Source organism: Camarhynchus parvulus, chromosome 6, assembly GCF_901933205.1.
Source record: "Camarhynchus parvulus chromosome 6, STF_HiC, whole genome shotgun sequence".
In the NCBI taxonomy this organism is placed as follows: domain Eukaryota; kingdom Metazoa; phylum Chordata; class Aves; order Passeriformes; family Thraupidae; genus Camarhynchus; species Camarhynchus parvulus.
In genome coordinates this window covers 34,326,213-34,342,448 of record NC_044576.1, presented here as the reverse complement: position 1 = coordinate 34,342,448, position 16,236 = coordinate 34,326,213, and the positions used below count along the sequence as shown (strand labels likewise).

At 44.7% G+C, this 16,236-nt stretch overlaps 1 protein-coding gene across 1 annotated transcript; it reads right to left on the bottom strand.

Annotated features, from left to right (window-relative positions):
• Positions 1 to 681: 681 nt before the first annotated feature.
• GLRX3 (glutaredoxin 3) lies at positions 682 to 15,563 on the bottom strand. Its single transcript, XM_030951615.1, is given in 13 exon segments — positions 682 to 922; positions 2,600 to 2,692; positions 3,568 to 3,607; positions 4,489 to 4,541; positions 5,191 to 5,248; positions 6,545 to 6,606; positions 6,704 to 6,898; positions 7,471 to 7,527; positions 7,529 to 7,625; positions 7,708 to 7,748; positions 9,195 to 9,269; positions 11,509 to 11,617; positions 15,415 to 15,563. Coding segments are annotated over 13 exon segments (999 nt in total). The 5' UTR covers positions 15,483 to 15,563; the 3' UTR covers positions 682 to 871.
• Between the last annotated feature and the right edge of the window lie 673 nt (positions 15,564 to 16,236).

Below are 16,236 nucleotides of genomic sequence, written 5' to 3'. Positions count from 1 at the left end.
CTCCTTGTCATCCATCTCCTGCTGTGATGGTGGCGCTTCTGGGTTGGTTTAGAGACAGACTGTCTGACATAGGTGATAGGGATTGGGAAAGTTTTGTAAATAAAGCACACACAGTTCTCAGTATAAAAAGCCAACACCATCCCAAGGGCAGGGCCTGTACCACAACCCGACCTGCTGGACAGATCTCAGCGGGTCAGAGAGAGAATGGAACAGATAAGAGAAAATAAACAGCCTTGGAAAGCAGAGCCAAGGAATCTCAACTTCTTCTTCAGTCATGGGGCTGGGAAAGAAAAGACTTTCTAACACCTCAGGGGTTATCTCAACCACAGAAACCTGAGCATTCACCAGCACTTCCAAAACCACTGAAACCTTCCCAAAAACCCCACAGTCGTGACTGAGCACCCCAAATTAGTAATTAGTGCGCCCACTTAACGAGCTTGCAGAGGACAGAGCTGCAGCTCATTAATAACTCCCTAAAGCTGTGCTGGCTCAAGGCTCCCAAAGTGTTTTTCTTGTTCATTAGACATGGAAACAATTAATGGGGGCAGGAAAAGATGGTGCTCCATTAATATTCCCCTAATGAGAGCTGAGCCCAAAAAAAAGCAAGATCCAATTCCACCTTAAGTAAATCTGGGATGGACAGGGGTGCAAATAATGAAACCCCAACACCACAAATCCTGGAGCACTGAACTTTAATTGACCTTTTTGTGTCCCCAGTGAAATCATTTTCATAGAGAGAATATTTGTGTTTATTTCCTGTCTGCTTCCCCTCCTGATGCTCCTCAGGGCGCAGTTGGCTATTGCTCCAGGAGAATCTCTAAGTGTTCCAGGCTGTTCCAGGGAATTTCTCTTCCCACTCATGTCCTCCCCATCAATTCTCCCCCTTCAGCACAGGCAGCAGCTCCCCACTTTCCTTCAGCTCCTGAAAGACAGAAAGGGTTTGTTGGGATGAACCAAGGGGATTCCAGCAGGAAACATTGCCTGGCAGCAGGGCATGCCTCAGAGGGACAACACTCTGAGCTTTAGAAAGGATTTAAACTCTGGTTAAATTTAGTGAAAAAGACAAATAAGTGGACAATCACACCTTGAAAGCTCTGCTTGGTGTCCCTGACCTCCTCCCAGGTGGAATTCCAGACATCCCAGGCACAGAACTCTCCAACACCCCAAAGGAGGAATTCAGCACCCATGGATGGGTTTTGTTTTCCCACCCCTAAACCCCAACAAGAAAATAAAACTCCTCAGGACTCTGAGCAGGAGGTGCCTGCCCTGCTCATCCTGGGCGCTGAAATTCCCATTTCAGGGCTGGCAACTGCCTCAGGAGCAGCAGGACACACCTGGGGAACAACGTGGAATGTTCTTCTCCCACATCTTAGAATCAACAGCTCTATTCCAAAAATTCCATACTATGCTGCATTAAAAAATGAAATTTAAACCACTGACAGCATTCACCCACCATACAAGTCATGAATTCAAACAGCCCAAGGATGCAAAGAGAGAAATTACATTGAAATACCAAAACCAAGGATTTTACAGCATCTCCCAATGCCCAAGACTCCTCTTCCTGAGCACTGAAAAAGCCCCCACACTTCTTAAATTATCTAGATTAATTTTATTGATTTAATCCCTACCCTTGCTAAATAAACAAATAAAATTAAATTAAGTTAATCTATATAATAGAAACAAAATTAATCTATATAATCGAAGCAATCCATACACTTGTTAAATAAACAGAATTAATTATATACTTTAGGTAAAATTAATCTATATAAATAGAGTTAATCCATGTAATTTAAGTAAAGTTAATCTACATAAATAAAATTAATCTACAGAATTTAGGTAAAAATAGTATCTAAAATAAAATTATTAGTTATATAATAATGTCAATAATAAATTTATATAAGAATTGAAGCAATCCCTACATCTGTTAAATAAATAAAAATTTATATACTTTATGTAAATTTAATCTATATAATTGAAGTAAAGTTAATTTATATAAATAAAATAAAGCTGTACAATTGAAGTAAAATTAATCTTTGTAAATACAATTAATCCATATACTTTAAGTAACATTAATCTATATAAATAAAATTAATCTATGTAATTGAAGTAAAATTAATCTTTGTAAATAAAATTAATCTATGTAGTTGAGGCAATCCCTCACACTTCTTAAATAAATCAAACAAATCTCTATAATTTCAGTAGTCCCAGGATTTTTAGAATTAAATGGGATTTATTGATTGGGCATCCCCAGGAGTCCCAGAGTGTGAGGAATTGGCTCTGAACCATCCAGGAATGGGCTCAGGAGGATTTGGGAACTCTGGGGCTGCTCCAACAACTCCAAGAAAATTTCCTTTTTCCCAGGAACATTTTCTGGGAAAAAAAAAAAACCAACATCAGGAGCAAAATTACGGATGAGAAAAATTCAAAAAAAAAGAGGTGAAAATGGGCTTTTTCCAGTCATTCCTTGGAGAATTAAAGCTCCTTTCCCTGGAAAAGCATCCTGGGGTGGCTGCAGGGATTCAGTGGGAGACAGGCAGGAAAATTCCTATAAATGGAACTTTGAAATGCAACAAATAAATGCAATAAATGGAGTTTTTACCTTGACAATGTCCAGCCCTCCCACCAGCTCCCCCTTGACGTAGAGCTGGGGGTACGTGGGCCAGTTGGAGAAGGATTTCAGCCCCTGGCGCACCTGGGAATCAAATGGGAATTAATTCTGGCCAAATCAAATCTGGGAAATCAAATGGGAATTAATTCTGGCCAAATCAAATCTGGGAAATCAAACGGGAATTATTGGGAATGCTGGCCAAATCAAATCTGGGAAATCAAACAGGGATTATTGGGAATGCTGGCCAAATCAAATCTGGGAAATCAAACAGGAATTATTGGGAATTCTGGCCAAATCAAACCTGGGAAATCAAACAGGGATTATTGGGAATGCTGGCCAAATCAAATCTGGGGAATCAAAGAGGAATTAATTCTGGCCAAATCAAATCTGGGAAATCAAACAGGAATTAGTGGGGAATGCTCCCAAATCAAATCTGGGAAATCAAATGGGAATTATTGGGAATTCTGGCCAAATCAAACCTGGGAAATCAAACAGGGATTATTGGGAATTCTAACCAAATCAAATCTGGGAATCAAACAGGAATTATTGGGAATTCTGGCCAAATCAAATCTGGGGAATCAAATGGGAATTAATTCTGGCCAAATCAAATCTGGGAAATCAAGCGGGGATTATTGGGAATTCTGGCCAAATCAAATCTGGGAATCAAACAGGAATTAGTGGGGAATGCTCCCAAATCAAATCTGGGAATCAAATGGGAATTATTGGGGAATTAATTCTGGCCAAATCAAATCTGGGAAGTCAAATCTGGGAATTATTGGGAATGCTGGCCAAATCAAATCTGGGAAATCAAACAGGAATTAATTCTGGCCAAATCAAACCTGGGAAATCAAACAGGAATTATTAGGGAGTTCTGGCCAAATCAAACCGGAATTATTGGGAATGCTGCCCTGGAAGAGGCAGCAGGGGATGGATCCCCAGGGAAGAGCAGCTGCTGTTACCTCCTCATCCTGCAGGATGTCAAAGGTCTCGTAATCCACGCTGGGGAGAGAGAGGGAAAAATGGGATATTCATGGAAAAAATAAGATATTCACGTTATTCACACTGCAGCTAGGAAGAAATGCTCAAAAAGCAACAAAACCCTGCAACATTTGTAAAGAAACGCCTCAAAATTCTCATAAAAACGGCAAAAATTACCTCCAAAAATTTCTAAAACCTCAAGATTTTTTAAAAATCCATATAATGCTGGAAAAACCCTCAAAGTTCTCCAAAAAAATCCTCAAAATTATCAAAAACTTCTCAATGTTCTCAAAACCCCCTCAAAATTATCAAAAACGCCTCAAAATTAAAAAAAAACCCCTCTAATTTCTAAAACCTCAAGATTTTTTAAAAACTCATAAAATGCTGGGAAAAAACCCTCAAAGTTCTCAAAAAATCCTCAAAATTATCAAAAACTCCTCAGTGTTGTCAAAAAACTTTCAAAATTAAAAAAAAAACCTCCTCAAAGTTCTAAAACCTGAAGATTTTTAAAAACACTAGAAATTCTCAACAAAACCCCTCAAAAGTTTCAAAACCTCAAGATTTTTTAAAAAACCTAAAAAATTTCAAAACCCCTCAAAATTCTCACAAGAAGTGCTCAAAATCTCCCAAAAATTCCTTCAAAATTCTCTCAGAGAAACCCTAAAATCTTGAAAAAATACTCAAAATCTTCAAAAAACTGTCAAAATTCTCAGAAAACTCCTCAATTATCTCAAAAAAACCTCATGAAAATACTCAGAAAATTCTTCAAGTGCTTTAAATCCACTTGAAAAATAAAAACCTATATTTGGGCAATAATTCCACTCATATTTTCTAACGTATTTTCCATAAAATGCAGTTTTTACCCCAAATCTGTCCCCCCAAACTCAAACCCCCTTACCTACCCAGTGTTGTTCATGATTTCTATGATTTGCTTGCTGAAGCCACATTTTGCCATCTAAAACATAAAACACAGATATTAAATATCTCTGCTTTTTTTAATCCGTGGAATTCCAGCTGCACTGCAGCAATTCCCCATTTTTTGCAGGCTGAGCCACTCCCTAATCCCCTTTCCTTCCTTTATCTCCTGGTTTTTATGGATTTATGGAGTAAATCTGCTGCATTTTGAGGCATCACTGCCCTGGATTCACCATAATAAACTATAATAAACAAGAACAGCAACTTGTTGTATTTATTAACATTAGAATTCATTTAATTAGAATTAATTTAACTACAAATTAACTATAATTGCAATTATAATGAATTAATAATTCATATCCACTGCAAACTCTTCACATGAGGACAAAAACCACACAGCAATTTTTAGATATTAACAGGCATTCTAGATATCTATTATATAAGATAGCTAAGATATCAGATATATCTATTATAATATCCAAGCATTAGATATTTCTATTAATATATTAACAGATGTTAATAGAAATATCTAATACTTAGATAATATTCAGCAATAATAAAAAGCAGGGGCTGATCTGTGGTTTATACAAGCACCAAATAAAAAGATAAATAACTTTTCCAGCTGCACTGATTTGAATTAAGGAAGAACAAGATAAAAATTCAATATTTTTTGGAACACTCCATGTTACCTGTTTGTTTCCCTTCATGAAGAGCATCACAGGAGCTTTGTTTATCAAGGATTTAAGCCTAGAAAAAGACATAAAATACCTTGGTTATCACCCCAAACAAAATGCAGAATTGGGGATGAAAACTCAAACTGATAAATCTCCAAGAACTCCACCCTGGGACGGGAATGCACTCCCAGCAGGAGCCCACGTCCCACGGAGCAGGCTGGTGAAAAACGGCACTAAAACCTCCCAAAGGTGCTGCTGCTCCTTACAAACACACCTCATGGACAACTTTAACCTAAAAAAAACCTTTAAGGGGACCCTAAAACCCTTTAGGAAGCAGAGGACGTTTCCCATTCCCTTCTTTCCCTCAGAAGTTTGTGCCAGGCAAAAAAATTCTGTGTAAATGGGGTTTCTGTTCGTGCCATTTGTAAACTTTCATCAAGAACCGGACAAAAAATATTTAATTTATTAACAAACTCCTTAAAAAGCACAGGGAGAGGCTAAAAGGCTTTCAAAAATAAGTTTTTCAAGGTCACAAAAAGAAAGTTTTTGAAGATGTGCCCATCTCATCTTTATCTCCAATTTAATCTCTGCTAAAAGCATGAATTGGGGTTTGTGGCCTCAGTGAAACAATTTCAAACAAAGTAACCCAAGGATTGAGACAAATTTGGAAGGAATGAATAAATCCCTAAAATTAGAACAGTGGGATTGTTATTTATCACCACTTTTACATGGGATTTATTAAATTATTTCTGCACTGCACTGAGCAGGGAGAAGAACCAGGCAGGGATTCCTTCCAGTGACACCCGAATTGGAAATCTGTGGCAAATAAAGCTGGAAAAGGCTTAAAAAGATGATTTTCCCAGTTATTTTTAAAGAATTAATTGCTAAAAAGAGACAAGAATGAATCTATATATCCACCTATAGATACAGATATATAAATATATAAGTAGATAGCTATAGATGTATAAATAGAAATATAGAAATACAGATATATTTATGAATATATACATATAGATATATAAATTTAGAAACATATATTTATAAATTTTATAAATATATACATAAATATAGAAATGCATATTTATAAATATATAGATACATGTAGATATGTAAATATATATATACATGCATAAATAGACATATATAAACATATAAACAGACACATTCTTGCAACAAGCAGAAATTAAACCACAAATATAAGTAAAGATTCTTGGACTTAAATGTACAAACCCCAAAAGACATTGAAAAACTGCAAGAATTCTGCAAGTAAATAAATTCTTGAGGCACTTCTGATAAAGTAGGATTTTATAGAGGGTTTCCCTGGTATGAACATAGAAAATAACCTCAAAATCTGTTAAAATTCCCCCACCTGTCCTCCAGCTTCTGGCCCTTTGGGCAGACTGAGTCCAGCTCTCCTGATGCCTCGAGCTCCTGAAGGAATTGGGGGAAAAAAGCAAAGATGAGGTGGAAAAAGCAAGACAAGGCCATTTCTGGCAGGCCAAAGAGGAGGCAGATTGAGTTGTGTCACCTTGACGATGTCCAGGCCCCCGATGAGCTCCCCCTTGACGTAGAGCTGGGGGTAGGTTGGCCAGTTGGAGAAGGCTTTGAGCCCCTGGCGCACCTCCTCGTCAGAGAAGATGTCAAAGCTGCTGAAGGCCACGCCGTGCTTCTGCAGGATCTCCACTATCTGCCTGCTGAAGCCTGCAGGGGAATTCCATGGGATCTCAGCACAGATAGGCTCAGCCTTGCAAACAGCTGGGCTTGCAGCTGGGCCCATCCTGGCTCACCCTGGCTCACAGCTGGGCTCACAGATGGGCTCACAGCTGGGCTCACAGCTGGGCTCACAGCTGGGCTTGCAGCTGGGCCCATCCTGGCTCACAGCTGGGCTCACAGATGGGCTCACAGATGGGCCCATCCTGGCTCACAGCTGGGCTTGCAGCTGGGCCCATCCTGGCTCACCCTGGCTCACAGCTGGGCTCACAGATGGGCCCACAGCTGGGCTCACAGATGGGCCCATCCTGGCTCACCCTGGCTCCCAGCTGTGCCCACTGTGCCTCACAGCCGTGCCCACCCTAGCTCACAGCTGTGCTGTGCCCACCCTGGCTCCCAGCTGTGCCCACCCTGGCTCATACCTGTGCCCACCCTGGCTCCCAGCTGTGCTGTGCTCACAGCCGTGCCCACCCTGGCTCCCAGCCGTGCTGCCCCCAGCCTGGCACGGTGGGGCACACCCCAGCGTGGTAACCGCCACAGCTTAGAAGGGCTGGCAGGCAGTGCAGGCTTGGTAAACACACACACAGGCAGGGGTGGCTCCTTGGGAGAGCCCTTCATGAAGAGCATGCAGGGGGCAGCGTTTGATGAGCCCCCTGAGGCGGGCGTGCAGCTGCTCCTGGGCAGGGGCAAAGCGCCCCACAGCTCGTCGGGGCTGCCGCCAACAGCATTCGGCCGGCCGGCTAAAGCTCGCACACACGCTTCAGTCCAGCCTGGGCTGCAGCACACACACAGCATTCAGTCCAGCCTGGGCTAGCTCGCCACCTTCTCCAGGGTACTTCCAGGCGGTCCACCTTCTGGGAATTCTGCAGGGAACAACCACACAGAGCCTTCAGGGCAGGGGGAGAAACACAGCACACAGTCCAGGGTGGGCTAAACACAGGCTACAGGCCAGGGTGAGATAAACACAGCACACACAGCCTTCAGAACAGGTGGGCTAAAGCACAGACTTCAGTGCAGGGTGGGATAAACACAGCACACAGGGCAGGGTGGGATAAACACAGCCTTCAGTCCAGGAAGGGCTCAAAGCACAGCACACACAGCATTCAGTCCAGGAAGGGCTCAAAGCACAGCACACACAGCCTTCAGTCCAGCCTGGGCTAAAGCTCAGCACACACAGCATTCAGTCCAGGGGGCTAAAGCACAGCACACACAGCATTCAGTCCAGCCTGGGCTAAAGCTCAGCACACACAGCATTCAGTCCAGCCTGGGCTAAAGCTCAGCACACACAGCATTCAGTCCAGCCTGGGCTAAAGCTCAGCACACACAGCATTCAGTCCAGCCTGGGCTAAAGCTCAGCACACACAGCATTCAGTCCAGCCTGGGCTAAAGCTCAGCACACACAGCCAGCCCAGCCTGCCTTCTCAGGAAGGAGCTGCACTGCCAGGCTCGTGCCTTTCAGGCTGTAATGATGCCTGAGGGATTTTAGCTTTTCTGTTTTTCAGACCCTGTGCTGCATGAGTGCCTAACTCTGAACTCCATACAAAGTGCAGTTAACTGTCTTCACATTTTGGTCAGACTACACAATTCCCCCAGTTAACTCAAGGACACCCTACAGCCTCAGGCCCTGAAAAGTATAAACAAAAGTGAATTGGGAGGAGCAAACTGGGGGTAAATAACTTCATCACCTGAAGCTGAACGGGAGGATTAACCCCTGATATGCAAACAGACCAAACTCATATCTGCAGGACCATGGTCCATCCTGGGTGTAGCCTCTGGGAGGCTCTGAGTGCCCAAGGCCTTTAATAAATACCCACTTTATCCTCTTAACCTTGTCTAGCCTCTGTTCTGGGCAGTCACTCCAAGGCATCAGCAACAGCACCAAGTTTGCCTCCAGAAACACTTATTTCATAAAATATTATCCATTTTATCATCACAGGCAAATAGCACCCAAACAGAATTATTTCTGTTATTACCATATTTACTTGAGTCTTTTCCCCAGCTACAACACAAAGAAATGTTGCTGTAAATTTTTTGACCCAAGTACAACAAATGAAATAAAAACTATGTTTGAATCCCAAAGCACTTAAGGAAGCCCTGCACTATTCCATATAAAGTGCAAAAGCCATGTCTATTTCCATTTTTAGGTTCCACTGGATAGAATTCTATCATTACAGAGGTGTTTCCTCACTGAGAAAGCTCCTAAGGTTCTGGTAGAGTATTACAAAAGTATTAAGAGTCCACATGGATTCTATTTTCTCTTAAATCCACTTTTCTTAAATTCATTTCCTCTTAAATCCATTTCCTCTTACCTTAAAGAACAAGAACGTTGGAACAGAACTAATTCCATATTTTTCAGACACTTCAGGCACGGCCTCAGCTTCCAGCTAAAAACCAAACCAAAAAAAACTGGATTATTTTCATAATCCTCTTTAAAGTTGCACTGCGAGTGTCAATCCTGGAATGTTCTCCCTGGCATTTTATACATTTAAGCAGGATCTGCTGCTGAAGTCTGGGAGACATTTGCATTTAAATGAGGCTCTCTGGGCTGCACGGCACCCGCTGAACCTCCACGGTGTCAAAACAGGTTCAGAGGTTTTTATTTTGTTGCACATTTCAAAAGATGCCCGGAGGCTGTGAATAAAATTTTTGGTGCACTCCTGACCTAGTAAATTCTCAATGCTGAGCAGCTCCTGCTATATTGGAAGCCATAAATCACTGCCCCAGTGATGTCACCATCACAGAGGTGCTTTTGTGCCCCTTTGGGGGGCTCTGCATCCCCCCTGACATCTGCAGCCCCCTGCAAATTAGGAGGGGAAAAGGAGCTGCTCCTTCAGCTGAGGGTGATTTTTAACTTGATTTTTAACTCCTGCAAGGCTGCTGAGTGCCCAGCCTGGGATTACTGCTCCCACTTTCAACACAGAGGGATTTGCTATGAAAATTTATCTTCACTGGCTCAGATTTTGAGCTGCTCCAGCTACACAAGCTCCTAATGAACCCACTAATTAGAGAGGCAAAGCAGGAGCATCAGAAGTGAGCCCCAGCCTCCTCCTGCACATCACCACTCCAAGAGAATCAACTGGAAAACTACAGCTAGAAAATGAAAGCTTACATCCAACTGAAATTGAACTGGAAGCTTATACATAATTGAAAGAGAATAGGTAATTCCAATTATTGATTCTTTTTCCAGGGGCAAATGATGACTTCCACGTCTAATATTCATTTTCTTTCCCAGCAAAATTTCCTGCTTGGATATTTATGTTCCACATAACACAGAACAGATTTCATTTCATATTTCAGGAACTGGCTCTCATTGGCACAGCTTCCCAAAATGTTGTTTGTGAGTGTTTTGGGGTAAGAACACATTCATTTCAACCAAACATCCGAGGAGGTAACAGGTGCTTGCCAATTCAAAGGCAGGCGGGATATTCTGGAACACAAAAATTTCACCAAGAACTGCCAAAATCAAATATATTCCTCTAGAGGAGCTCCTCCCTCCAAAATGTATCAGTAAAATTCGCCCAAGGATTTCCATCAGCTCATTTTCTCTAAGCAAGAACACCAGTAATATTAAAATTACTGGGAGGAGGGAAGCTGGGGAAAGGATGTGCCACCACCTTGGTTTCACAGCCCTGGATGACTTTGGAACCTTGTTATTAAAATATAAATTACAGCTGAATAATAAAGGTCATAAATAAATGATATAGGAATAACAAAAAGGCAACTGGGATATCCCAGACTTTGTTGGGCTGAGTAAAAGCTACTAAACTCTAGGTAAATGTAAGCATCTGGAATTTGCAATATGTTGAAAATTAGTCTTTTGAAGCTCTAAGTCATAAAGTACCATTAAAATAATTCTGACCTGTTTTACAAATACCAACTGAGAGGAATCATTAAAAAAAACCCACACACACATCCTGAAGGCTGTAAAAATCACATTAAAACACTCACACACAGCTGGCTGCTCCACTGCTCCCTGCCCTCATCGTCCCACAAGTGTCTCATCAGCCAGAGAAATTTGGTTTAAAACCAACAGCACGTGGATGAGGGGAATTCCTTCTTCCTTCCCCTGGATCCCAGTGGGATGTGCAGAGGGCCTCACGAAGCAGAGTGACAACCCTGCAGGGGCTGAACTCACCTTCCTGAAGGCTCATTTCAGTGCCACAGGAACCCTGCGGTAACCCTGAGATCCTTTAACCAGGAACACCCCCTGGGCTGGATGCCCTGGGACAGTGGAAGGTGTCCCTGCCATGGCACTGGGTGGGCTCTGAGATCCTTTCCCACCCACAGCATTCCAGGATTCCCTGCCTGAGCCATCCCTGACAGCAGCAGCACCTCTGGGATAACCCTAGATGGGTTTGAGATCCCTTCCCACCCAAGGCATTCCAGGATTCCCTGCCTGAGCCATCCCTGACAGCAGCACCTCTGGGATAACCCTGGATGGGTTTCAGATCCCTTCTCACCCACGGCATTCCAGGATTCCCTGTCTGAGCCATCCCTGACAGCAGCAGCACCTCTGGGATACCAGATGTGAGAGGGGCATTTGAAACGTGAGGCCCCAGAGGCACCCCAAGAGGAACATGCCCGTTTTGGAACATTTCCCTCCCCAGGGCTGTCCCTGCTCACCTGCACGAAGGTGACCTGGCTGTGCTCCCGCGCCAGCGCTGCCATCACCTCGTTCATCTGCGCGCACTGCGGAGCCCATGGCGCCCAGAAGTGCACCACCACCAGGGACCTGGGGAGAAACAGCGCTCCTGGGGACAGCTGCCAAAAACCACCTGGATCATGGAACCCCTGAGCCTGGGAGAGGCCTCCAGAATGACCTTCCAGGGGCCTGACAGCCAGCTTGTCCCCAGAGTGCCACCTCCAGGGATGGGGATTCCATAAAAACCCATCCATCCCCACCACCTGCCTGTGATGCCCTGTGCAGGCTGCCCTAGAACAGAGGCTGGGCAGAGCTACAGAATAGAGCAGGAATTTATTCCAAGGATCTCCTCCATGGATGCACCTTGGGCAGCACCAGAGCCCAGCCAGGGCTGCACCCAAGATGAACCAAAATGGCCCCAAAATGCACGGCCGGGCACGGGGTCTGTCCCTGGGATCAGTTCTGCTCCATTTGCACCTTGCAGTTCATTGTCCCATTCCAGCTTTAGCCCCTGCAGTCCCACCCTGCTTGTTTTTCTCTCTCCAGCCCACGGTGTTTGTGCTCTTGGGCTGAGATTTGGATCATTTGTCCTTGGTGCCCAGCTGGAGCAGGAATTGTTTTGTCTCCCTGCTCTGTGCACAGAGCTCACCATCCCCTGATGTGAGCCCAGCCCCACACACTAAAGCAGCACAGAGTGTGAAACACAGAAAATCCAAACCTGAGGGAACACCTGAGATAAAAGAACCCTTTAAAGCACACCCAGGAGTTTTCCTTTCCCAGGGAATATTCTGAGCCCAGGCAGCAGTGCTGAGGCCATGCAGCACACAACCTGTCACACTGCAATGTTATTTTTCTGCTTCCATTAGCTCCAGCTTCTTATTGCAGGTTTGCTGGGATGTTTGGGATTGGTTCTACACAGCATTTAAAGGTGTGAGAAGAAACCTCATCCCACTGGGTACCAGCTCCCATGGGCTGGTATGACTGGGATGACAGCAGTGACAAACTAGTGGAATGTTCAATTCTGTTCCCCATCTTTGCAGATATCAAACCCACCAGAGAATGGGAATAAGGAATTAAAGATACAATGTACTGATATGAATTCACTTAGAAAAATAGAGAAATCAAGACACCCATCCCACAGCAGCCACTTCATGTCTTTTATCCCTAAATAACGGAAATTAATTGTAAATTGTAGCAGCTGCATGGGCAGCACAAGATCTCTGCTGGAGCAGTTCCTGTGACCTGATCACACACCCTGGATGCTTTCACCAACCTGATTTTCCAGTGAAACTCTAGAAAATTCTGGCAGAAAAACAACAGAACAACTTTTCTTTTCCCCCCAAGTCCTCAGTTTAAGTCTGTGCCCACAGCAGGACACACATGGCCATGGGGATGGACCTCAGGACAAATCACCACAGGACTATTTCATCCTCATCCCCCAGAGCCTGATCCCTCCTTACCAACCTCCAGCTGCAATATATTCATTTTTATCTTCAGGAAGAACATATTTTAAATTCATTTGCACTAGGGGTTTTGTTTTGGTTTTTTGATTTTTTAAAATTTCATTCACAAAACAATTCAGATTTTACAACTGAACTTCTCTCTGAGCACTTTGATTTCACCTTGAAAAAACAGAGTACTTGAAAACATTAAGAGAGATAAAAAATAAAGAGTTAGCAAAATGAAGCACTGAAGTAACTCTAAACAAAGTGTTCCTGTGCTCAGTCAAGGTTAAAAAAAAAAGCTCCACTATTAAACAGGGCAGGAACAAAAAGGTTATGACAAATCTTCAATTTCCTCTTTAAATATCAAGATTTACACTCATTCTACAACACAAACTTACTGATAAATCAATGCAAGAAATGTTAATTTTCTGAAACAAGAAATGCTATGAAATTAACATGTAATTATAAATGCTGTTTTCAAAGGAAGCAGAGGAAGAGTTACCAGGATTATCAGCTCATCTTGGGTCCAAGAACATGGATAAAACAATCAATTCCTTTAGAGAGAAAACTGAATGATGTTCTGTGACAAAGGCAATGAGAAAATTAGTGGTGGGTTTTTTTTAAATAACCTTAAAATATTGTGTTTATTCCTGAAGCCATTTTCCTCTGGGCACATGAGTTCCCTCTGCAATGTCCCTACAAAACAATCCAGCAGAAGGACAATTCCAGGAGGGAAAGTGGAAGTCCTGCAGCAAGCCTGGAAGAAATTCTGTTCCTTTTTCCCAGAACCACCATTTACCAGCATTTCCTTTGGCTGTCTTGAAGAACCGATCCTGGTATCCCCCCACACTTTTAATCACTGTAAATCTGTAATTGCAGAGGTGCTTACTGCAGCTCTTCCCTCCCACAGTTAAACATGGAACACTGGAATAAAACCACTGGGATTGCTCAGGACAGGGCTGGGAGCACCCTGGGGCACTGCAAGGTGTCCCTGGATGGGCCTGCAGGTCCCACACCACACTGGGGTTGTAGGAAAAGCAGAGCCCTGTCACTAATCATAGAGCACAAAACTCAGATTAATGAGGCCCTGGGCGGGAGATGAAGAATTCAGAGCCACTTCTGTGTCAATGAACACCCAAACGATGCTGTTCCCACTGAAATGTCACTGCTGTTCCCATTGAAATGTCACTGCTGTTCCCACTGCAGTGTCACTGCTGTTCCCATTGAAATGTCACTGTTGTTCCCACTGCAGTGTCACTGCTGTTCCCATTGAAATGTCACTGCTGTTCCCACTGCAGTGTCACTGCTGTTCCACTGAAATGTCACTGCTGTTCCCACTGCAGTGTCACTGCTGTTCCCATTGAAATGTCACTGCTGTTCCCACTGCAGTGTCACTGCTGTTCCCACTGAAATGTCACTGCTGTTCCCACTGCAGTGTCACTGCTGTTCCCATTGAAATGTCACTGCTGTTCTCAGTGAAATGTCACTGCTGTTCCCACTGCAGTGTCACTGCTGTTCCACTGAAATGTCACTGCTGTTCTCAGTGAAATGTCACTGCTGTTCCCACTGCAGTGTCACTGCTGTTCCACTGAAATGTCACTGCTGTTCCCATTGAAATGTCACTGCTGTTCCCATTGAAATGTCACTGCTGTTCCCACTGCAGTGTCACTGCTGTTCCCATTGAAATGTCACTGCTGTTCCCACTGCGGTGTCACTGCTGTTCCCCTGAGGTGTCACTGCTGTTCCCACTGCAGTGTCACTGCTGTTCCCATTGAAATGTCACTGCTGTTCCCACTGAGGTGTCACTGCTGTTCCACTGAAGTGTCTTTGTGGTTTTGGTGACACTCCCGCACCTGGAGGACAATCCCAGCTGGCAGGGCAGCTCTGGTCTATGGGCTTTTCCAGCCAATTCGCCCGATTTGGCCCCAAATTCCCTGCGGCCGGAGCTGCTGTGGGGCGGCACCTCCGAGAGCCGAGCCAGGGAACGCGGGGCTGGCAGAGGCCGAGCAAAGCCGAGCCTAAGCCTGCCCATAACCCGAGCCAAAGCCAGGCCAAAGCCAGAGGCTAAGCCTGGCCAAAGCCCGGCCTTTGCACAGTTTGGGGCTCGGTTTGTCCCCATTTTGGGTTTTTTTATCTTCTCCTCGCAGGTTTTACCGGGCGCTGCGGCAGCACCGGCCCCTCCCGAGCTGTGCCCTGCGGGGACCGGGAGGGGACAGCGGGATGGCACCGAGGGACGGGACCCAAAGAGGGGACACCGGGATGGGGAACCCGGGCCGGCACCCACAGAGGTGACACCGGCATGGCCCCAAAGGATGGCACCGAGGGACGGCAGGCGGAAGTGGCCCCCATGGAAGAGACTGAGGGACGGCACGGCGGGATGGGAGCCCCGGTAAGGGACACAGGAACGGGAGCACTCCCCCTCTCTCCCCGGTGTGCCCTCACCTGTCCGGGCGCTGCAGCAGCTTCTGGAACTGCTCCACGGAGCCCGCGGCCGCCACCGCGCCCGCCATGGCCGGGCCCAGCCAGGGACACGTGGGGTCACCGCCGGTCACGTGGCGGCAACCGCAGGTCACGTGCGTCCGCCCTGGGCACGCGCTTCCTCCTGCCTCACGTGGTCCGCTATGTCACGTGTCCCGCCCGTGTCACGTGTCCTCCCGCCTCACGTCTATTTCCCGTGTCACGTGTCCCTCCCTGTGTCACGTGTCCCCCGTGCCGTTCCAATTGATAAGAATGGGTCGGGAACTGTTGTAAACTAGTTGGTAATTGTGAAAAATGCGTGTTTTATGATTGGCTTTTCGCAAATGTTCAAATGAATATTATATGTGTTATGTCAGAAAGTGATGCTGTATTAATTTTATTAAGTAGTGTGTTCGATATAGTTTTAGGCTATAACAAAATGTTAAAATAGAAACGATGCTATGTAGGATACTTTTTAAAGAAAGGACTCGCAGTGAGATAGCAGCCACAGGACACCTGAATCTTTCAGAGAAAGAGAATTTATTGCTCTATTATCAGGAGAAACGAACTTCTTCCCACCTCAAAGGTGCTGTCAGGATTTAGAGGAAGAAGCTGACACTGCCCAGACAGAATCCTGTGTTTGAACGGAATTTATGCATCATGGATGAGGTGCATCAATATGCAACAGGCTGTTGCTTTTAAGGGTTAATCCTCTCTTAACGTGGGGCCTTTTTCGGGCTTGTGCTGCCCAGAAAAGGTACCAGGACTGTCCTTAACTCTTTGTCTCTATTGTCTCATATTGTCCTA